Source organism: Excalfactoria chinensis, chromosome 15 (assembly GCF_039878825.1).
Source record: "Excalfactoria chinensis isolate bCotChi1 chromosome 15, bCotChi1.hap2, whole genome shotgun sequence".
Lineage (NCBI taxonomy): Eukaryota > Metazoa > Chordata > Aves > Galliformes > Phasianidae > Excalfactoria > Excalfactoria chinensis.
The window spans coordinates 2,089,721-2,112,136 of NC_092839.1; the positions used below are offsets into that span (position 1 = coordinate 2,089,721).

Genomic DNA, 22,416 nt, shown 5'->3' on the forward strand with positions numbered 1-22,416 from the left:
CACTGTGAGCAAAAAACCTCTACGCTATTCAACAGAAGAGAGATGTCTCAGATGCAAAGAAGTACTTTGCCCTAACTCCCAAGCGTGCCCACTCAGAGCAGGATGCACAGGATCTCGCTAAGCTTTAAGTATGACCTGTTACTGACACCTCACTGCCTCTCCACAACCTTGTTCCAGTGTCTGACCACCCTCTTGGATGAAATCCCTCTACATTGAGTCAGAATTTCTAGCACATGTAGCTTATTGTGTAGCTTCCTGCCCTGCTGCTGTGCACCCATGAAGAGTGCAGCTCCATCTCCTCTACACCGTCCTACAAACCCCTATTTTCAAAGTCTCTGCAAGGAGACAGGATGCCTGGAGCTCAGGCAGGCAGCAGCCAGGCACCACGGTGAGACCAGTCAGACCAGTGACACTGGGTTGACTGCTCTGGTGGCCAAAAATCCATGTGGAAGCAAGAGGTGAGGCAGGGACTTCACAGCCAGGCTGTCAGCTCCCAGTGAATTCATGCTCTGCCCCACATCACTCCCAGGCTGGAAATGCAGTGTTTTCTCACCTACAAAGTAGCAGTTCATCACAGAAAACTTACCAAGGGAAGCTCAGCTTACCCATACAAAGAGAAGGGAAAAACAAACAAAAAACCAACAACGGTGGAGAACAGAGCATGGAGACAGCATGTTCCAGGTGGACCTGGAGGCAACAGGATAGCAGGATAGATAGAAGCTTTTCCAACAAGCAGGACCATTGGATGGCAGCACAAAACTGAAGGCAAAGTGGTTTGGCAGCACACTTGACTTCCCTCCTACCTACTCTGGGCTCCACATCTACCCACATAGCTCCCCTCCCAACATTACACAATGGTAATTTTCAGTTCCCTCTCATTAGGTGACCTGGTTTGGTGCTCCCATATCAGCTTTGAACCTCCTACTTGGGAAATCAGACAGGAGAATCCAAGTGGATGACAGAAAATGCTCTAGCTGCAGGATTTCCTTGCTCCCTGATCGCACTGACTTCCCACCTGTCAGTGACCCACTGGAATTATTCACTGACCCATAAAAATGAGCTAAGGGCACCTACAGACTGGGAAGCAGCAGAAGTGCAGAGAAGTATCCTGCAGCACGTGGTCCAGAGCAGATGCTAGAACACTGAGCCATAGATATATCACAGGTTTCCTGCGTGACCCCGGGCAGGAGACCTCACCCAGGCCTAAGTTTCTCTCACTGTACATAGGAGGCGTCACATTTAACTGTTAAAAGGACTGACTCATTGATACCGGAGGCACTTGGAGATTCTTAGATATGGAGAAAAATGTGAGAAGAACACCATGGAAGGATCAAGCAGAAAGGAGATAAGATATGTGTGCTCAGATCCAGTACCACACACAACTGCTCCCACCCACTGACTCCACACGGTTTACAACACATATAAGTGTAGACAAGGTGTTATTTTTACTGATAAGAGCAGAGAAAGATACCAGAAAAGTCTATCAGAGTATTTCTGAACAGTGTTCCCAAAGGATCTCACAATGAACTTGCTTCCACTAGGAAGGATCATCTGTTTGCTCTCGGAAAGGGCACCCAAATACTGGGCAATACAGCTTTTAGGCCAGAAAAACCACAGATGGGACAGGCTGTGATTTACAAAGCCGCCTGATTTCAGCAGCTCTGTTTGTTGCAAGTTTATATGCTCCTCCTTCTCACCCTGATTCAGGGATCTTTGTCTTTCTTGCCCTTAACTGACCAGTGATGCAGAGGGACAAGAAAAAAACGGAGCCATTCTCTTCAGTGCCTTGTAGCCATCAGTGGCTTCCAAGAAGTCCTTCGCCCATGGATGGGAAGATCAAATGGAAATGAAAGCCATTCTCTCCCATATCCATCGACTCCCCACAAGAGCTTTGGTCTTTTTTACCAGGATAAATTTCAGCACCAAGTCTGACAATCCCAGCAGCAGCCCCAAGCCACACAGTGGCTCTACACACAATCACTCAGTCGTCTGGATGTAAACAGGGACAGCCAGCATGGTGCAGGGGCCATCCGAGGCAGCCTGCAGTTCTGCCAAGGACAAATTGGATGCGATGCTGCTGGGCTGCCCAGGAACAACAAGGTCTGAGTCAGCAGCTCCTGACCCACCAACCACAATGGACAGGACAGCATCTGACTCCTGGAATGGCTCTTTGTTAGGGACATCTTCCTGAGGGCTTTCCCCAGCAGCACTGTCCTTCAGCTCTCCCAGAGCCAGCTGGTTGGGAAGGGAAAGGCCCGCTTTGCGTCCCCGCACCACCCGTTTCTTCTGGGGCTTCCTGAACTGCAGGTCTTTGTCCTTGGGTGAGCCCAGACGGCACTTGTGGTCCTTCATGTACTTGTGGCGAGTGAAGCCTTTGCTGCAGGTGGGGCAGCGGTATTTGTAGTTGCCGGTGTGTGAGCGCTGATGTTCTATCATGTGGGCTCGTCGGCTGAAGGACTTGTTACAGTACTGGCACTTGTGGATCTTCATCCCTGCACACAGCATGCGAGGAGAGAGCTCAGTTAGAGGGAGAGCAGAGGGAGAGCCATGATAGCTTTATCTCCTCCTCCATGCAGGTGTTCTCTGATCAAAGTTTGAAACAGCCACCTTCTCGCTCAACAAACCCCATTCTTTTCAGCTTGCTTATTAAAAAACAACCCAAATGACCCAAATTACCCATGGTCTAAGGAGAAATCACGCCAGGCAAATTTGCAATCAGAGAAGGATGAACTGCTGCACCTCAAACATCACTGGTCAGGAATATTTACAATTATGGTTCTTGCCTCAAGTAAGAGGCCTGAAACATCACCAGGAAAATAAATGTGTCAGGTGACTGCGATGAAACTGCAGAACAGCCTTAAACTCAGACTTTGTTTTCTCCTAAATGTAATCTAAAAACACCATCTACTGCACTGTCAGCACAGTCTCATCACAATCTGCAGGGCTGTGGAACGTGGAAGGTACAACAAAAAACACTTTCATTTTTACCTTGACAGAACTCAAAGCAAGAAAACCCTAAAACAAGAACAACGAAAAAGGTTCCCTGGGGCACAGTAATAAATGGATTGTCTTTATTAGGAGCAGGAGTATCATTTTTGCACTTACCTGAATGGGACAGTATGTGAGCTTTCAGCTTGTCAGGCCTGTTGAACTCTTTATTGCAGCCTGTGTGGCTTCTGTAAGAACAACAAATGCTGGTGAACAGCATGAAGCAGCTGAGGATTGATGCATAAACTGGAGAGAGATCCATAGCTCTTCTCCTTATCAGAAACTGGATAGGTTCCTGAGTATGGTCACAGTTGGAGCCCCACTATTTCAGCCTTTCTGGAGGGGGCAAGAAATAAACAGGCTGCTATCAGGACATGTGGCTTTTGCTGGGCCACACATCGCCTTAGCATCACCATAAATGCTGCCAACAGCAGGTTCAAGGTTCCAATGGGAGCCAGGAATATTTTGGAAGGAGCCACAGGGTGGTTGGAGCAGGGAAAAGTCAGCCTTGACTACCTCAGAAATGACAAAGATTTGGGGATGTACCTCCTATATCTAGACTTCTTTGGCTTGCACATTAGTTCCTCTGCTTCTAAATGCAGTTGGGGAGACCCCAACACTCAAGCAATCCTGTGCTTTGTGCTCAAATAATACTCTTTCTCTTCCCCAGTGCTCAGTGAGTGCAATCTCCTGAGCCTCCCATGTAGGCAGGTGGTATTTTAGAGGACTCAGTGAACTGAGATGAAATTATGTATGCACAGAAAAACCAATCACAACCATTACTCCTGGGTTCTCAGCATTCTCGCCTCCTCAAGCAGCAAAGAACTGTCAGGTGCCACATGATCCCTGGGATACATACAAGGGACGTTCTTTCCTTTCCAAACCATGCCACAAGCCATCAAGACAAGCTGCAGTGCTGCAGATGCTACGTACGAGAAAGGACATTTATACTTCTTGAAAGGTTCGTGGATCAGCATGTGCCTCTTGAGTTTGTCTTTCCGATTGAAAGCTGCATCACACACCGAGCATTTAAAGGGCTTTTCACCTGGATTAGATAAAAAACAAACAAAAAGAAATGAAGAGACAGGGAAAGTGCAGTCACACAGGGCTGCCCGAGTCACACTGGTAGCAGTGCTGTTCTACTTTAGAAACACTCCAGGATTCTTTACCCTGCCCTGTGGGTAAGTGGATGGATGCTATCCCCACTGTGTGCTGCTCCTGCTCTCCAGGGCAGCTCCCTTAGCTTCTGCAGTCCTGGGGAAGCTAATTCTGTGTTCTAACTGATGCAGCACTGGGCATAAGACTGAATGAAAACCACGCATTTCCTAAAAGCCACGTTACCACAAATAACTCGTGCTCTGTTCCTCTGGTTATCTAGGATCACAGGGCTCAGCAAGGACCACAGTGCAGACTCACTGAACACTGCAGCACCAGCAGAGCTCCGTACCTGAATGGATGTGGGCATGCAGCTTGAGGTAGTGCTCCCGGCGAAAGAACTTCTTGCAGATCTGACACTTGAACTTGCTGCCTCCGCCGTGGGTGGGGATGTGGCGGCGCAGGTACCTCTCACAGGGGAACACCTGTTAGCACACAGAAACCAGGCTGAGTCAGCAGCACTAGGGGACATCGCTGAGCTGAACGGGCAAAGGACTTGTTGAGCCTGTATAAAAAGCACGAGTTCACAGTGACTGCATTCTTGGAAAGGAAGCACTGAGAGAACCTTTAGTTTTGTATAGGGAGAATACACACAGAGCTGATAAAGCACACAATGAAACAAACCCTTATTCTTAAGAAACGTATGAGCTGAAACATCACTGCTACATTTTCTGACCCCATCCTGCTGAGGGCCAGCACTCTAAACAGATGCTCAGCTTCCTGCCAGAGCCAGCAGCAGAACCATGACACCTTCCCCCTGCCCAGCAGCTCCTACCCTCCCACACTGTTGATTTGAGTTTGTGCTCCCTGATTATCTGTTACCAAGAGCTCCCATTCGTGGTCTTTATAAAAATCAGTATGAATGTTTCCCTTCATGTAATGAAGACACTGGAAACATTCACGCTGAGTTCCTAATGAGGATTCTGCAATCACACATCCAGGGGGAGCAAAGGAGAGCCTAGATTTTTATTCCCCAGCAGTCAGTACCCAGTGCTCCAGAAAACAGCAATATTAGCAAAAATACAAACAGAAGTTAAATATAATGCTGCAGATAACAGGCTTTCAACATGCTGCATGCTGAAGTCCCAACCAGGCTCAGAAGGGCATCTGTCACTTGGGGTGAGAGTGGAGACAAGGCAAGTAAAGAAAGATGGGTTACTAACCATGCCAGGAGCGCATATTCCCTTCCTGAACTACCTCAGTACAGAGTGGTCACTCCTTTGAGATTGTCCCTGCCCCCACTGCAGGGTTTTCATTTCCTCTGCTTTAAACAACAGAGGAGCATTTCATTCAAAAAAATAATTTAAGAAAGTTCAAACACCACAAAAATCTGCCCCTCGAGCCCCTTTCGGGGCCATGCTGAAATGAGTACTTCCAGCCAAAACCTACCCGTGCATCATGCCGGTCCCAGTCACATCATTCTGAAAGGTTTCTCTTTGCCAGGACACAGAGCACTCATCCAAAAGATGGGACCAAGGGGGAACCCAGAGAGTTCTGTTGCAACAAGAGATGAGGACAGCAACGTAGGTGTCAGAGCTCCCCCAGAACCCACAGGTTTCTATTCACAGCTCTTCCAGCCAAGGGGAGCCAAGCACGGTGGCTCAAAGGCACCATCACTACTCTGAGACTTCCCAAGACCTCACCACTGACACACCTCGCTTTTAAGAAACAAAGATGACAGCCTGGAGCGTGCAGTTCTGCGTTGTCATAGGAACAAAGGGACTCCCCTTACAAATCCTGTTCATTAGATCAGCAAATGAGGACCAGGGAGAAAAGCCAGCACAGTGGGGAGGAAAGCACTCTGCACGAGGTCAGGGATGTAACCACCTCTGCCTCTCTGAAAAGCACCTCAAGAGCCTGCCAGTCCGTACTGAGGTAGAAGGGAGAGGAAAGGGAGCCAAGGGCTCTTGTCCCGTCAGAGCCAGGACTGGCTCACACAGCAGTCACCCACTCACCTTCTGGCAGTGAGGGCAGGGGAAGTTGTGCGTTGCTGTCTGCAGATGGTGCTCCAGGGCTTCAGGAGTGGAGTATTTATTTACACACTTCACGCATCTGAATGTAGAAAGGAGAGAGCTTGTGAACGGGGCTACCACCACATGCAGACCCCACACAGGGCAGCCCAGTCCTTCACCAGCCACCTTCCACATGGATTTCTGGTAGGGTCAGTTTGGTTCAGACCTCAACACCATCACCAAGGTGCTCTGAAACCTCAGCAACCCACATGGCCAGAACACACACATGAACTTAACATCCTTCACCAGAAAATGCTGGAGAACTGAGTAAAGAAACCTTTCCATTACTACTGCTCTTCCACACAAACTCCCACGGGAGCACCCAAGGACCAGAGCACACATTCCACATCATCCCTTCATGGAGACAACTAAGATCTCACCTAATATAAAACATCTTTTCCCATCTTCACGCAAGTGAAGGAGCTGAGCATGGAGTCACAGCACAGCAGTATTTCCCATGGCTGGGGCAGCCACAAGGTGATGCACTTCACTGTGGAGTCCCCAGCATCTAACAAAGCTTCAGCTCGCATTGATTCCTCTTCCTGCAACACCTGGGCTCACTCCACCGGACCCACCAATTCTCACCAACCCTGGCAGTATTTCTGAGACCTGTGCCAAAGCTGACTGGTAATGTTCCATGGGGACATGCATCATCAGTGAGAAACAAACACACTCACACCATGCACCTGTAGTGAAACTTCTGCTTTCTTTAGCAGACTAAAACCTCCACCAACACAAGCAGAGCTCTGACCTCAAAGATCTCTGCCGATAAGCTTTAGGATGAAGCTCCAGGCACAAGGATGACTAGAAATTACAGTGTACGTAGCAGCAGCTATTTATTCCACCATGCTCCTAGGTGACTTTCAGTATCCTCTGGGCTTCCTACTTTTCCTGTATATCCCTGCAAGCATTTCAGCATCCCAGAGAGCTGTATGAACTCCCTCACCCCTTCCCTCTAGACTTACAGAAAGGCTTCTCCAGGTAGTAGGCCCTTTGACAGCAGAAGAATAGAAGTAATAACTCTCTGTACCCAGGCAGCCCATACTCCCTTTGCTGCAGGTATTTAAAGAATCAAGCTGCAAGGGGCTTCCCTGGGTCACTTGCCCAGCCTGGAGCAGACTCAGCTGTGCTCACCTCACCCCTGACTGGTGATAAGAGCTCTTGCAGTGATGGGGTCTTCCTAAATAACTAACAGCAGTCTTTCTAAAAGGGCCCTTGCATTCAAACTGCTTGGCTCTGGTAGCCTGGTGGAGAGGCCCTCATCTATCATTCGTGTGTCCAAGGGAACTATGGCTGCTGAGCAGGCAGCCTCCTCACCTTTCTTGTGTTCCCCCTGCTCTCAACCAGACACGCTCTGCACACACCCACTCCTACAAGCCTTGTGAGCACTGATTGCTACTGTACTTGTATACAGCCACGTCCTTCTTGGGGCTGTGCTGGGGCAGCAGGCTGTGCGAGTACTGGTGGACGCCCAGCTCATACAGGGAGGGGAAGTCCTTGCTGCAGAGGTGGCAGCGATAACTCAGCTCCTCCTGGTGGCTTTTGATGTGGTCGAGGAAAGACTCCAGCTTCTGGAAGGTCTGAGCGCAGCTTTTCACCACACACTTGTACACCTGGGTGAAGAAGTGAGAGGGACTGGAAAGGCACGCCATGGAAACCTGCAGGGCAAGTCCTCCGGTAACAGGCAGAGAGACCTCCCTTATTGGAAACCACAGCAGCTGGGTGCTTCATAGAACACAATTACTCCCTTAGGAGGAACTAAGGTTCCCTGCACTGGGTTGCACCAGGGTTCCCGGAGCACAGACCATGCCCACACGCTGCCCGTGAGGCCATGAGTGCTCAGTCAGGGCACAGCAAGGAAATCCTGCCCTGCAGCAGGAGCACAACATGGTGATAAACCAAACCAAACCCAACCCTTCCCTACTGGGAATAACAGAGCTTTTCAAAGCCACCCAGACTACAACTCAGACATGCAAAGAGCTAAGCTGAATGGCAAGAATTTACCAAGCTGACAGTATTGCTTGAGACAGACCCCGTGAGCCTGTCTCAGTCTCACCACAGACACAGGGCACCCTCTGTCCCTACCTGTTCATTCTTGTGCTGTGTCATGTGTGATTTGAGCTGGAAATAGGTGTTGAACTTGCTGGGACAGAACTGGCACTGGTAAGAGCTGTCGATCAAGACAACCTGTTTGGCTTCCAGTTTGCCAGCATCGCTCTCCTCCATGGGGCTCATGTCTTGGGGAGGCTGTGCAGGGTTCCTAGAGGGTTGAGTCAAACCTGGAGAAAAGGGAGAGAGAAAGTCACAGCCTGCCACAAGGTAGCTCTGCAAGCTGTCTGCAAGCTTTATGCTGCTGAGAGATACCCAGGCTTGGTCTGAATGCAAACTCTTCCTTTCACAGGCAGATCTTTAGATCAGAACCTCACTTTCTAATGTCAAGTTTGTCTACAGGTGACCTAAAGCTCTGACTACTCCATCTTCCCCTCCTTGACCCCATTCCCTTTACTGTTGTGCTTCCAGGAACACAATTGTGCTGTCAATATGGCAGGCTGCCAACAGGGAACGAGTGCCAAATTTACTCCAGTCTCCAGCAGGGGACAGGTGGTCAGATCCAGCCAGTAGCAGCCCTGCTGTCTGCAGAGACCAGCTGCACCTTGTCCTAGGTATGACATTGCCACAGCGCTGTTTCTTCTGCTTCTACCCATGACCAAGGTCATCAGCAGAAAGGGCAGACACCACCTGCCAGAAAGGAGCTCTCCTTTGCATCAAGTATTTTCAGTTGGCCTCAGGGACCAGACCCTGTCCAGGCAATGTGCACATTGCTAGCAGGTCAGAGCACCAGGCTGTGCTAAATCACCAGCCTAGACCAGAGCTACCAAGTGTGGTTCAGATACTATCCAAGGTGCAGCTGTCAGGGAGCGAGAAAGGGAAAGATATCTCTCCCTTTTCCTATGCATGTCCTGACACAGAGCCATTGTCTTCACCAGCACCTGAATCAGTGGCTGGGAATACCAACGGATGAAGTTGCCAGCAAGAGAGGAGCAAACACAACTCAAGCATCCACTGCACTTCCCCAGTGCATGCCATTAGAACCCACAGCAGGACAGCAAGTAGCACACATAGAGATGCAGAAATGTGCAGAGCCCTCCCATCCCTGCTCTGCTCCTAGAACACACCATCCCCAGGCAGCAAACCTGTGTTCTCCTCATCCTCCACCTGGTTGGGGTTCAAGGCCATGACCTGCACTGTGATGGAGTTGCGGGAGATGGTGCATCCTAGTCCTGGAGGCCACACTTTATGGGTTTGCATGTGTTTCTTCACATTGGACTTCTGGGCAAAGGCTCGGCCACACACGATGCACTGGAAGGGCTTCTCACCTGTGTGACTGAATGCAGAAGGCACTGTACCTGCAGCCAGTGGAAAGAGGATGCAGACCCCAGGCCTGGGCTGCACCAGGCCCTCTCTGCTTGGCAGATCAGCCCCCAGACCAGCCAACGAGTGCTTTCAGACCCTAACGGTATAGGAATAGCAAAAGGCCTGGGGAAACAAGGCACACAGACAGAACCTGATAGTTTGGGAATGACAAGAGATGAAAGGAAGAAGTGAGAGAGGCAAATTGCTCTCCAGCAACATCAGGTCATTCACTGTTAAGAGTTTCTGCATGGACTTCTGAGACCCCACTGTTCTTCTCACAGTAAAGATGAGTAAAGATTCTCTGTCACTTACCCCCCCTGCATACATGTGGCTTCTACCTTGCAGTCCCTTCATCTCCCCAGACTTGCTCTCCCCTGTCCACAACACAAATGCCCTTCTACTTTGCCCCTCTGCTGCCAGAGGAGAAAGCTGGTTTTGACACATGGAGCATGTAAGGTAAAGAGTCCAGAATGGGAAGGCAAGCAAAGCACCACTTGCTCCTCATCTGTCCTGAGCTCAGAATACCCCCCTGAAGAAAGTGTTGAAGATCTCAAATGCCTCCTGCTAAAGCTCTGGCATTCATAAAAGCTCCCTGTGTAGACAACGAGCTTCGCTTATGGTTTACTGACTCCAGCCCCCCTGCAAACATGCAAGCTGCAGCTTACTAAGGAGACAGAAAAAGGGTCAAGGGAAGCAGTGGAGACACCAATGCTCCAGAAAAGAGGTGGCTTTCAGAGTCTCATCAGTTAGGAAAGGTCTCCATTCTCAGCCCATTAGCAGAAAGAAGATTACATCTTCAGTGCAGCCACTAAACCACTGTCCTCTAGAGGAGCCCTACAGGGTGAGGGATGAAGGCTGATCTTCCATTGAAGCATGGACTCCGGGAGACATGACAAACGTGAGGTTTACTGGGCTATGCAGACTCCCTCAGCAGGGCTGTGCCCAGACCCATTCCAGCCACCCCACTGTGCTCAGGCTAGCATCACCCTTACCTTCTGATGTGCTGTTGCAGGTCAAAGTTTTTGGTAAAGGCCTTGTCACAGTAAGTGCATTTCAGCTTTGGGGACTTGGGTTTTCCTGAAAGAGTAAGAGCGTGCACGTGTCAACAGCACACCCACCACACTCAGCTCAGCCAGCAGAGGATCTAGCACTCCTCTGTCCTATGACTGGGTGTGCTGCCGTCTTGCCTCTCCTGTGCTATTCACAGGCACTAAAACACACACAGGGTTGGCTCTACTGCACCCTTGATATTACAGCCTTTGAAATCAAGCCTCTCTCATCTGGCCACAGGAACTGCAGCTGGCTGTTATTGCTTCAGGTAACATGGACCAAGCTCTAACACCTTATTTTGCAGGATCTCCCCATTTTTAAGTGCAATCCAATCAACATGAATCTGCAGAGATTTAGCACAAGTTTGTCCACGCAGCAGCACAGTGCCTGTCCTTTCATGTGTACACGGAGAGGACAGACAAGAGGCATGCCCACACTTTCACCTGCTCTTGACAGCCTTATGCAGGGTGTGCTGCTCCTCCCAGGGAGCTGCAGCACAGTCAGTGCCACCCCACAGGACCCGGAGAGCCAGTGGCACATGGTAAGCATGGTGGCCTGCAGGTCAGCACAGAGTATCTGCCATAAGGACACTTACCTTCCTGCAGCCCACTCTCACTTTTGGAACGTCTACTTTTGACAGCTGAGGTGGAATCAAAACCAACCACGTTGCCTCCTCCTGCGCTGGTCAGAGGTGTGGGAACGCTGGCACTCTTGGGCTTGAACCCCTGCTTCCCAGGGCTGTACACAGGGGGAGAGGGGTACACAGGACTTTCCACACACTGGCTTGGTACCTGCAAGAGTTCCATTACCAGTGGAAAGAGGTTTGCTACACAGCACAGTACTGTGCTAAGCACAATTCCTCCTATCCTCCACCCCCAGCAACACTTCTACAATAGGTTAATAGTCTGGCTGAGTTTTCTGCTTCCTGACACACTTCATAAATGTCTGGATCACCAATTCAACAGTGTTTCTAACTAATACTATGTACACTGTGATACCAAGTATCCAACACACCCATCCCTTTGCAGATGAGCATCCAGATGCAAGTAAGGCTGGCAAACCTCCATCACACCCAGCAGTTCCCACTATGAATGCCAGTGCAAACATGGAGCCTGGCCTTGAGCCCCTCCAGAGATGAGGCACCCACAAACTGTTTGGGCACTCACCACCCCCTGGAGTTCTCAGCATCCCCTTCATCTTGCTGACATCCTTCTGATCAGTACTTTCTCCCCAGAGGAATTAATCCCTCAGACAACCTAACATAACCTCCCAGTCTCTAATACATCATTTCTAGACCAAGCAGCACTGCTGTCTGGCTTGCTAGAAGAGGTTCAGGAGTACGGAGAGCCTGTGGACAGCCTTACCTCCATGGCTGGGTATGGCTGCATCCCCAGCGCCTGGATCTCCACTGAGCTGTTTGCTGCCATGGGTGCAGGAGCACTGTACACTTCAACCATGCCTGCTCCAGTGCTGGGCTGCCCCGGAGCCCCCAGGCTTGGTGGAGGAGGTGGTGGGGGCTGTGGAGGAGGTGGGGGGGGGGGAGGTGGAGGTGGAGGGGGCTGTGAGAGGTAACCAGCCCCAGCATGCATACTCAAGCCGCTCTAAAACCAAAAGAGGGAAAGACAGACAAGATGTTGAGAACACAGCACTGCTCTATCAGCAAAAAAGCTTCCCAAGTCCCAAATCAAAAGGACACCTGCAATAGTAGTGATGGTGTATTGACGCAAAGCAGCACTGTCCAAACATCAGGTCGGATCAGAGGGTTGATTTGGACTGGCAGTAGACACCGTCTCCTCCAGAATCCAAGCATTCAAACCCCACTGCTTTTTTTGCTTTGTTTTTAAACCCTATGGTTACAGAGGAAATTTTCAGGGCAAGGGGAGGACATCCAGCATGGACAGCCTTAGGGAAAGCCCAGAACAACCATGCCAGGAAGAGAGGGATGAGTGAGGCAAACTGATAAGGGCTCTGGAAACCAACCACTACACAGGAGTGCAGCAGAAAGCTGGGCATACCTCATTACAAAGATCTGAGCATCCAGCAACAGGGACACCAGCAGAGAGCAGGCCCTGAATTACCCTGTTATTCATCCAATGACCCTTCCCAAGCCTGGCTATCCCCTGTGGAAGGGGGCTCAGCACTCTGCATCAAAGCAGGTCCCTAGACTCTGATCAACCACCTGCATTCCCCTGCCACACAACCACAGCCCCAGGAAGTGAAGGCCCTTCAGCCCACAGATGCCCCTTACCTGTACTGGGGGCTGCACCGCTGGCATGGGTTGATCCAAGGATGTAAAAGCAGACATGGCTGACATCAGCACCTCATCACTAACCAAGATGTTCCCCTGCACCAGGGTCTGAATCAAAGGCGATGGAGGAACAGTGATGTACGTAGAAATTTGCTACAAGAAAATAAACAGACGAGGCACTGTTGACCAGCAACAAGACAAAACAATAAACTCAGAGATACAACACTAAGGCTTATTGCTGAGCCTCTGAGTCTCTACTATCTGCTGACCAGAGGATGTGAGAAGCCGAAGTAATTACCTACAGCTTCCTGCTGAGTCAGTGGCAGTTTCTGGCTGTAACAATAAAGCAGCCCCAGAAATGTTCTCCAGAAAACGGTATAAAGAGATGACAGTGGCTCAAGGAAGAGGTCACTGGCTGCAGTTCAAATCAGTGGGTACTAACCAGTTCTACAGGACAAACTAGACACAGACAAGATCATGTCTTTACTGCCAGCCAGGAAAGGTGGAGGACAGAGAGGCTGCTCTGGCTGAACATCAGGCTCATCCCTTCAGCCTGGAGCAGGATTATAGGATGGAAGGGTGGCTGTCCTCATTTTATGGATGAAAACAAACAGCATTTGCTGTTTGAGAGCTCCCGTTTTGCTCCTGAGAAGCACCATCCACTGACACCGGGTAAACTTGAAAAGATAACAGTTGGTTTGAAGAACTTTGGAAAGCACCATGACTGCAAGCACAGCACATGTCATGCATAAGGGACTTGCTCCTGATAAGCCTGTTGGAAAGGAGGGCTACTGAGGCAATGATACTGCACAACACACAACACACCCAGGGGTCTCTCCACTCCCAAAACCACAGTAGCAAAGCCTGCTGGTTCACAGCATGGTACCTGTCGGCTCGTGCTTGGGGCCTGCTGCACTGATGTGATGGAGGGGCTGTACACACTGTTGGTGGCCAGTGAGACCGTGGAGAGGGAAGGGGTGTTTCCCTGGCACTGCTCTCTCTTGTGGGTCATGAAGGCAGGCAAGGAGTTGAACTGCTTCTTGCACTTCCCACACAGGAACACATCTTCATCATCTGCAATTAGAGAAACAGGTCACTGCTGCAGGCCTTGCTCAGTATTCCCCAGTGCTACACCCGAGCTACAGCCAGTAAAGGCAAGAAAACAGACAATGTATCTTGGCATCTCAAGGATATCATCAGGAGGTATCGGGTGCAACTGTCCTTCCCTAATATGAAATTCTCCCTTACTCCAACTAACGTGAACAAGACCTGTCTCAGTTGCGCTTCCAAACTTGCTGTCTCCTTGAGATGAGCTGAATTCCATCATCAGTCCTCTCATCCCAATGACACGATCAATCAATCCAGCCTCACTCCTTTTGGTTTTAGTCTAAACAGCTTCTTCCAAAGCTTTATCCCAGACGAGACAGACGTTATTACTCAGGTTGCACAAAGGATGAGAATAAGGTGCATCAGAGCACACAGTCAGCAGCAACTTCTGCCTGAATCCCATCCCCAGCAGCACTGCCGGCCTTTGGTGCCTCTGCTTGATGTTAGAGGCAGAAGACAACAGCCCAGTTAGCACTGATCTAGATAAAGTTTGCAGCACTGGTCAATCACAGAAACACATGGCAGTTTTCACTCAGTTGCACTCAAACCTCTGGGAAAAAAAATATCCCAAAGCTCACAGAGTTGTATTTCCCATCTGTTTTGGGGATGCAGACCATCACCTCCCCAGCGGCACAGCTGAGATCCTGGCCACCACAAAAGGCTTTCTCTCTCTCTCTCTCTCTCTCCCTATCTAACAAGGCAACATGGTAATTCAGTGTATAATTTGATCTCATTGGCTGGCCCACACAAGGGGAAAAGGAGCTGAAAAAATAAACAGCCTCACAGGGAAGGACTCATAGCATCATTCCATTACACTGCCTGCTGGGTCTGCTGGCAGCCAAACTGTCAGCGTGCAGCTTGTGTGGAACCCAGTACCTAACTCAGTACCTCACTCAGTACCTCACTCAGGGCATCCTTGCTTGAACACTGCGGGTTTCTGCATGCACAGGAACCACCTATTCCCATATCACAGGTGAGATGTGAATGATCACCCATTCATACAGATGAGGTACCCAGTGACTGAATACATCCCCAGAGGATAAGAAATGGCTCATTAATTTAAAGAAATACGAATGCATGTAGTGGCAGGGAGCAGCTGTTCCCTCCCTCCCCGCCTTTATCCAAAACACATCAGCCACTCTTGCCACAAACCACCCAAACGCATCCCTGCTCACTCTGGCACTCACTCTGCCCCTTCCTCCTGCTCTGCCCAGCCATGCTGAGGGGTCCCAACGCTCACAGCAGCACCCAACACAGACAGGTTGGCTGTTGTGACAGCCATGAGAGCACACTGCAGGACAGACCTGCAGCCCCCTCACCTCCCTCGCTGCTCCCCAGAACTCACCCATGGGCTGGATGGGAGCAGCTGCATTGACATTTTGAGCAGATGGATCTGTTACACCTCCTTGACCATCCAGCAAGGACTGCACAGCCAGGACCGTCTGATTATCCATTCCTGGAAGAAGACACAAGCGCTGATGGTAAATCAAGCATGGCATGAACATGGATGGAGCAGCCGGGGGCCAGGAGCTCGTTCAAAGCAAGTCATGGAGGGAAGATCTATGCTGCACAGCCACCCTCGCCTTCTCACCATGCTCCACAGCATTAGGATTCACACTAAAGCACCGCTCCTACCCGTCTCTGTACACAACTTTGACACAAGCAGAGGAAAAGGAAGAAGGGCAAAGAAAGCTGAAAGAGGGTTTGGCTTCAGATGTAAGGAAGGATGCTTAGAAAGCTACAAGGCAGACACTTGGGAAGTCACAGGATGGTCAGTTCAGCAGCCTGGGTGCAGCACTGGCTGCCAGTCACAGGCTCTTATTTCCATCTCCTGTGGGGCTCCATGAGTGCACACACACCCAGATTGTTGCCAGAACCAGCTCATTTGGCCTGGCACTAATATTTTTCATTGCAAATAAAAGGCTCTAAAACATCCCCACTAAATAGAGGAGATGGGGACTGCTCACCTCCAGAGGGAATGTGGCCAGGGACACACAGCTGCTGCATCGAGCCCAGCACACACCTTTTCTCTAAGATCTTTGCCAAAGAAACCTATTAAGCTCTTACCCAGCTGGACCTTGGGGTTATGTGCTGCACTGAAGAGAAAATCCACCTGTCCAATCACTTGCCAGCAGTGCAGGTGAGCAGAGTCCCCACTGAGAGGTCACAGGTTCTAAAGCCATTCTAAATACCCATTCTTCCCACACCTCCAGTGCAAAGCCAACAACAGTGAGACTCCACGAGCACCACTTCCATCAATCACCCTGCACCAAAGAGAGCTCGCAGTGCTGCATGTGCCCCGTTCTGCAGCTGCCAGGGGGCAGAGGGCAGCAGCAGCTACTGGAAAGCAGCAGATCTCGCTGCCTCACACCCTGCAGTGCTGATGGGAGCCCTGTCACATACATCACAGCCAGGCACAGCAGAGCTGCAGGGCCAGTTTTGCAAGCCTTCGCTCTGCAGAGTGCTGCATCCCATCCTGCAGGCACCACGCTGCTGGATCCTCTCATGCTGGCTTTCAGACACACCTCCTGCTCCGCACAGCATCTCCTGGGCAACTGCAAAGGCACTGCTTGACACAGCCAAAGCTGAGAGGGGAACAGGGCAGCCTTTTTGCAGAGGGAAGGAGCTAGCGGGACACAAAAGGAAACCGGGGATCAGATGCTCAGTTTCCATATATTTTGGGAACAAGCAAAAAGAGTGGGAATGAAGAATTATCCCCATTGTTTGCATCAGGAATGCCACACCAGCCCCAGGCTTTCTTTCTGGCTTGCTGACAGATCTTCAGAGTGAAAAAGCTGCACGGTGGCCTCAATCCTGCTTGCAGGATCAGCAGCACACACAGCCAGAGCAAAGCAGCCCAAGACAACAGAAAGAACTGCCCTTCATTCATCTCTGGTAGCACTGATGCACAGGGTGTCCCCGCATTTCACAACGGCGGATTTAACACAGAGGGAAACATCTAAGGTTTAGGAACCAACAAAGCCAGGCAGGCACAGCTGCTTGCTTCTACCAATGCAGCTCCATGAGGAGCAGTTCTGCACTGATAACAGCCTGTAAAACAGCCATCTGTGCCTTCCTGCAACCTGAGAGAAACACAGAGATTGGGGGAAGCCGGGATCAAAAGCCAAGATTGCCAATTCGGGCTTTTATTTCCCTCTCCTTTCAAATCTCTCCCAGTTTAGAAAGCAAAACAAAACTGCCCATTTCACCCAAGGTTTTCCTGTCGCCTCGAGCCCCGAATTTCACACAGTAAACCCTTTGCTTTGCTCCTGCCAACACAGCTCCAAGGGCTGCAGTGCAGTGCAGATGCATCTCTGCCCCATGGCATTCACTGAGGACACGACTGCCTTGAGCAGCACGCAGACACTGAGTCACCATCAGCTTGGAATCAATGCAGCCAGCAAAACAAAGCAAATAGGTCCCGCTATCAAGAGCTGTCATTTATTGGGAGGTGTTTGCAAAGATGCTTTGGCCTCCTGAGTTCTGCAATGAAACCCAAACAACGTGGAGCTGATTGCAGAGAGGAAACGAGGCACCTGGTGACACACAAAGTGCTGCCAGACACACCAAGAGCTGACCAAACAGAGGGAAGTGTTTGTTCTTGCTCATCCTTTTGCCACTGCGGCCGCAGGTGCTGTTTGCACAGCAGTGTTACGATGCTGACACAAGGCCTCTCTCCGACAGCGGTGTCCCCTCGTATCAAAGGGAAACACGTAACCCTGTCTGGAAAAAAGACGCCTTGTAATACAAACAGCTTTCCTGCAGCAGGCTGACCCCAAGCACGGCCCTGGGGAGCCAGGTGTCCCGACGTGCACAAGGCTGATAGAGCGCCTCGGGGCTCGGCGTGACCCTGCCCAGTGCAGGGGGGCAAAGGGAGGGCTCCGAAAGGGCTCGGGGACGGACAGCGACGGGCTGCCCCGGGGACGGACGGGCACCGCAACGCCACGGAGATGACGGAGGGGCCCGGCTGTGCCCGCGCCGCGGTCCCGCCCCTACCGCCGCCGCACGGGGCCGCTCGCACCGCCCGTCCGCGGGGATGGGGGGGTGGGAGGGAGGGAGGGAGGCGGCCTCGAGCCGCGGGACCCCGGGGCCGGACCGGGCGGGAGCGGAGTCCGCCGTTACCTTCCAGCGCCTCGAAGATCGCCTGCGCCATCTTGGAGCCGGGGCGGCCGCGACCCGACAGCCGGAGCGGGCATGGAGGGAGGAGGGAGGAGAGGCGGAGGGAGGGGCGGCACCACCCGCCGCCGCCAGGGGGCGGCCTCCGCGCGCCGCGACAGCTCGGGCCGGGAGCGGGGCGCGCAGAGGAACGGGGCCGGGAGCCGAACCGCCCTCCCGGAGCACGGCACGGCCGGAGGGGAACGGCGCCGCTGACGGAGCGCCCGGCGGAGCTTTAGCATGGCACCGGGCGGGGCGCCGGCGGCATCACAGCGCTGAGCTGACGGCCCGCGGCGAACCGGCACCGCTCCGGGGCCGGCCGTGCCGAGCGCGGCCCCGACCTCCCACCGGGAGCAGCCGGCACGAATGGGCGAGTAGGATGTCGCCGCCTATTGGCCGAGAGCGTTGACGGACAGCCGAGTCAGCCCGTGAGCGCAGGGGCGCGGCTCCGCCCCCCGGAAGCGGGCGCTGTGAGGGCCGCGGAGTGCCGGGCGGCGCCATGGCGGGCGGTGCTGCTCCGCCGGCCGCGCTGCTCCGCGCCATCAACGCGCTCCTCGTGCAGCGCCGGTACCGCGCCGCGCTCGCCGTCATCAAGGGCTTCCGCAACGGGGCCGTGTGAGTGCGGGGCGGCGGGGAGAGCTGCGAGCTGCGGGTCCGCTACGTGGGGCTGGGGAGGAAAGGCCGCCCGAAAGGCAAGGCCTGGGCGCCGCTGTGGTACCGGTAGGACGGAGCTGCGGTTGTTTGATGGCACAAAGCTCTGAATGGTCTCTTGGCTCTTTACAGGTATGGAGCCAAGATCCGAGCTCCGCATGCCCTGGTGATGACTTTCCTGTTCAGGAGCGGAAGGTACGGCCTTAATGCTTCGTTTCTCTGCTGCCCCCTGGGGTGCTTCTAAACCGGCGTTAGGTGTTCGTTGCTCCCATAGAGCCCAGCTGTGAGAGGTCAGACACGTTCGGTGCCTGCTGCTGCCATAAGCAGAGTAACCTGCGTGTGCACACATGTGGGTGTGCTGCTGGGGATCAGCCACAGAATGGTCTGGGTTGAAGGGACCTCAAGGATCATGAAGCTCCAGCCCCCCCCCGCCACAAGCAGCACCACCAACCTCCACATGTAATACCAGCCCAGGCTGCCCAGCGCCCCATCCAAGCTGGCTTTGAACACCTCCAGGCTCAGGGCATCCACAGCTGATCCAGCACCTCACCACCCAATTGGTAAAGAACTTAATCGCTCTTGTGGTGGTTGTTGAGGAGAAATGGACAGGTGAGAACCAGCAGGATGCAAACAGCAGCAGTCTGCTCCCCTTTGTGCTTACATACATGGGGGCTGAGCTGCACCAGTGCCTGCTGTGGTTCTTCCCAGTGAGCTAGAAGTTTGAATTCAGAGAAGGGAAAAGAAAAGAAGCTGGTTGGCTGTTTGTAGAACTGGACAAACGCAGAGCATGAGGAGAGCTGGGGAATGACCCAGAGGCAGTGATCCCTCCTCCCTCACAAAGCAGGAGATGTTTTTGGGGTATCAGACCTATGGGTGTGGGTGGGCAGGCCAGAGGGTTGTGTAAGATCCGTGCTGGTCACTGGCAATACTGCCTATTTGCTCTGCTAATTTTCTGTTTCTTTTGTTCAGTTTAAGAGAGAAATTGAAGTCGATTGCTCAGGCCACGTACACTCATTCCCGGAACTTGGCGTATTTTGTGTTCACCTACAAGGGGCTGATGGCGTTACAGTCCCGACTACAGGGGAAAAAAATTCCATTTCATTCTTTCTTTGCAGCCTGCATTGGGGGTTGGTTAGTGTTCGGTGAGAACAATCCCATCAACAGCCAGGTAAATGCCTTTGCTGAACTGTTTGGTTGACAGAAAGACTAACAGATGATGGGGGGTTGTGTGCCAGGAAGCGGTTGGCATAGGCTGGCTCGTTTCTCCCTGCGCAGCATTATTTATATAGTATAGCTCTTTGGACAGAGTTCTCTTTTTGACTGTTGTGTGCCCCCGTGGTGATGTGTTAGTTTGAGAGCTAAACATCCTGGTGAGCCTCCAGAGCTGCACTTAGATCTAGTGAAGACAGGTTGGCAACCCAAAGCTGTGGGGTTACCCCACCCATCCTCTGCCCTGTGGTAACTGTGCTCAGTCTGCCTGCTTGCAGAGCTAAACCCACAAGCTTGAGCTTTGTTGTGTGTGGAGAACGGTTGGTTGCAGAGCTGCACTTGACTACATTGGGTAAACTGACAGAAGCTGCTCAGGGAAAGCTTGGTGTGAAGCTGCATGTTACTAACTTCGATTTGGGTCAATCAAACATGTAGGCACAAGTGAATCACGAGTGTTCTACTTGCATAATCCCCTGCAAGACATACCTTGGGTTTTAGGAGGTGCCCAGAACTCTGGGTTTATATCTTGGCAGGCTCACAAGGCTGCTCTGTGGATATCAGCAGCAGCATCTGAGGTAGCGCTGATGAAAGTTGTGCAACTGACCTGCAACTGCAAAGATTTATTGCATCAGGTGTAATTTCTTGCTTACTAAACTAGAGCGCTCACATGGCGGTAGGACTTGTCTGTGCCTTCCCTATGTTCTCCATCTCCAGTGTGAGATGGTTTGATATGTGAACCTACAGGCTGTTTGCTGTTACACGGGATGAACTGTTTCTGCTCCTCTTGCCCAGCTTAGCACAGCTGAATTGCTCTCTCTGACCAGATTTACCAGCTGGGCTTTTTTCCTGATGTTCTCTGGGTTTTCTCTTCATGCAGATCATTATGTACCTGCTGTCTCGAATCCTGTTTGGCTTGTCTCGGCTGGCCGTGGAGAAGGGCTACATCCCCCAGCCCAAGCAGGATCCCTTCCCACTTGTTGCTGCTCTGGTTTGGGGAACGGTTCTCTGGCTCTTTGAATACCACCGGCAGACTCTGCAGCCTTCTCTGCAGGCCTCCATGACCTACCTGTACGATGACAGCAATGTGTGGCACGACATTTCTGACTTCCTCATTTATAACAAAAAGCCTGAGAGCAAATAGTCGGCTGGTTGTAGAACACCCATGGAGCAGATGGTGCCTTCCAGCAGCTAAGGGAAAAGGTGCTTCTCTTGCTCTTGACTGATGAATGTGTTTAAATTTACATTAACGCCTATCAAGGAGAGTTGCCTCTTGTCTCCTCACCAGAATATTCTCGTTAGTCTTCTGTTAGCTCTGTTTAGAGCTAGTAAATACCCCATGGAAACTTAGCACAGCACCTCAGGGAGAGTAAAATGCCTTGGGAACCTTCAGTAAAATCAGACTTCTTTTGAAGAGACCTTATTTTCCTTCGGTTTTGTTTGTTTATGGCATTTCTTTAAAAGGAAAAGAACAAAAACAAAAGCACTTTAAATATGGCAGCTTGGCAGTAAGTGGGGACTAGATCTGATCATTGCCATGTCCTGGGCGCTATCTGAGTGCTTGCAAGGTGGAGGGGTTTTTCTGTGCTGCTGCACTCGTTGTAGTGGTGAGATGGGAGTTGAGGACCTGCTTGGTTCTTAAAGCAGGGATTTTTTTCTCTTGATTTCTAGAGGAGACAGGAAGTCCAATACAAAGCATGGCAGGGACAGCCGTGTTCTCCCTAGGAGAGTTCCTCTGCAGTTTTCTCTCAGACTGAATAAAACCATGAAGTCTCACTGATACAAGCCCTGTGAATCGGCCTTTGGACGGAATATTTTTGCTCAGTTCCTCTCATGCACTTGGGACGAATCTGTCCCTCTACGGAGCGCACTAATTAATACCCTGCAACTCTTTAAAACCTTGTGATCCAGCTGTTAAAAGCTGATTGAACCGAGTACCAAACCCACCTGTGCTAGTTCAGTGACCAGGCTGAGGCACATTGCCTGCCCTCAGATGTTACTCCGGGTACTTTGTAGCAGTGAGTGACACTTTTTAACAAGCACCACCAGTTTGGTGGAAGATCTGGGTTACTCTTAGGTTCAGGATTCCCCCAACGCAGCTGTGGGGTGTATTAACTGTGAGCAGACTGGGATGTCTGTGTTGTTACTGCAGCCATGGAACATGGAGATATTCTATACACTACCATTCACATAACGATGTGCATTAAAATAATTCCTGACCTACCGGTTTGATGTGATATGAGAGTCATTAAGCAACTTACACTGATTTCCCCCTTTTGTCTTGGACAGGACTGCTTTCTTTCCTGCTCTCCTACTTCCTGTTTTAGCTCCCCATGTATATATCCGCTTTTCAGTCCCTCTGGTGCTCTTCGTCATCTCCTGCAGTCTCTCCTTTGCCCTCCAAGCTCCAGCAGTTTGTTTGTATCCAAT

General features: G+C 51.4%; 2 protein-coding genes across 2 annotated transcripts; one reads left to right on the forward strand and one right to left on the reverse strand.

The window, feature by feature from the left end:
* Positions 1 to 1,421: 1,421 nt before the first annotated feature.
* On the reverse strand, positions 1,422 to 18,312 carry ZNF341 (zinc finger protein 341). Its single transcript, XM_072350063.1, has 15 exons — positions 18,097 to 18,312; positions 15,320 to 15,430; positions 13,754 to 13,941; positions 12,868 to 13,020; positions 11,984 to 12,220; positions 11,215 to 11,410; positions 10,562 to 10,646; positions 9,350 to 9,540; positions 8,241 to 8,434; positions 7,560 to 7,768; positions 6,099 to 6,195; positions 4,436 to 4,568; positions 3,922 to 4,033; positions 3,106 to 3,176; positions 1,422 to 2,492 (listed from the first exon to the last, which is right to left on the reverse strand). The coding sequence occupies exons 1-15, from the start codon at positions 18,125 to 18,127 to the stop codon at positions 1,978 to 1,980; spliced, it is 2,523 nt and encodes an 840-aa protein (XP_072206164.1). The 5' UTR covers positions 18,128 to 18,312; the 3' UTR covers positions 1,422 to 1,977.
* A 198-nt stretch (positions 18,313 to 18,510) lies between these two features.
* On the forward strand, positions 18,511 to 22,206 carry PXMP4 (peroxisomal membrane protein 4). Its single transcript, XM_072350065.1, has 4 exons — positions 18,511 to 18,744; positions 18,913 to 18,975; positions 19,750 to 19,948; positions 20,867 to 22,206. Exons 1-4 carry the CDS (start codon positions 18,629 to 18,631, stop codon positions 21,128 to 21,130), a joined length of 642 nt encoding a protein of 213 aa, XP_072206166.1. The 5' UTR covers positions 18,511 to 18,628; the 3' UTR covers positions 21,131 to 22,206.
* Positions 22,207 to 22,416: the final 210 nt, after the last annotated feature.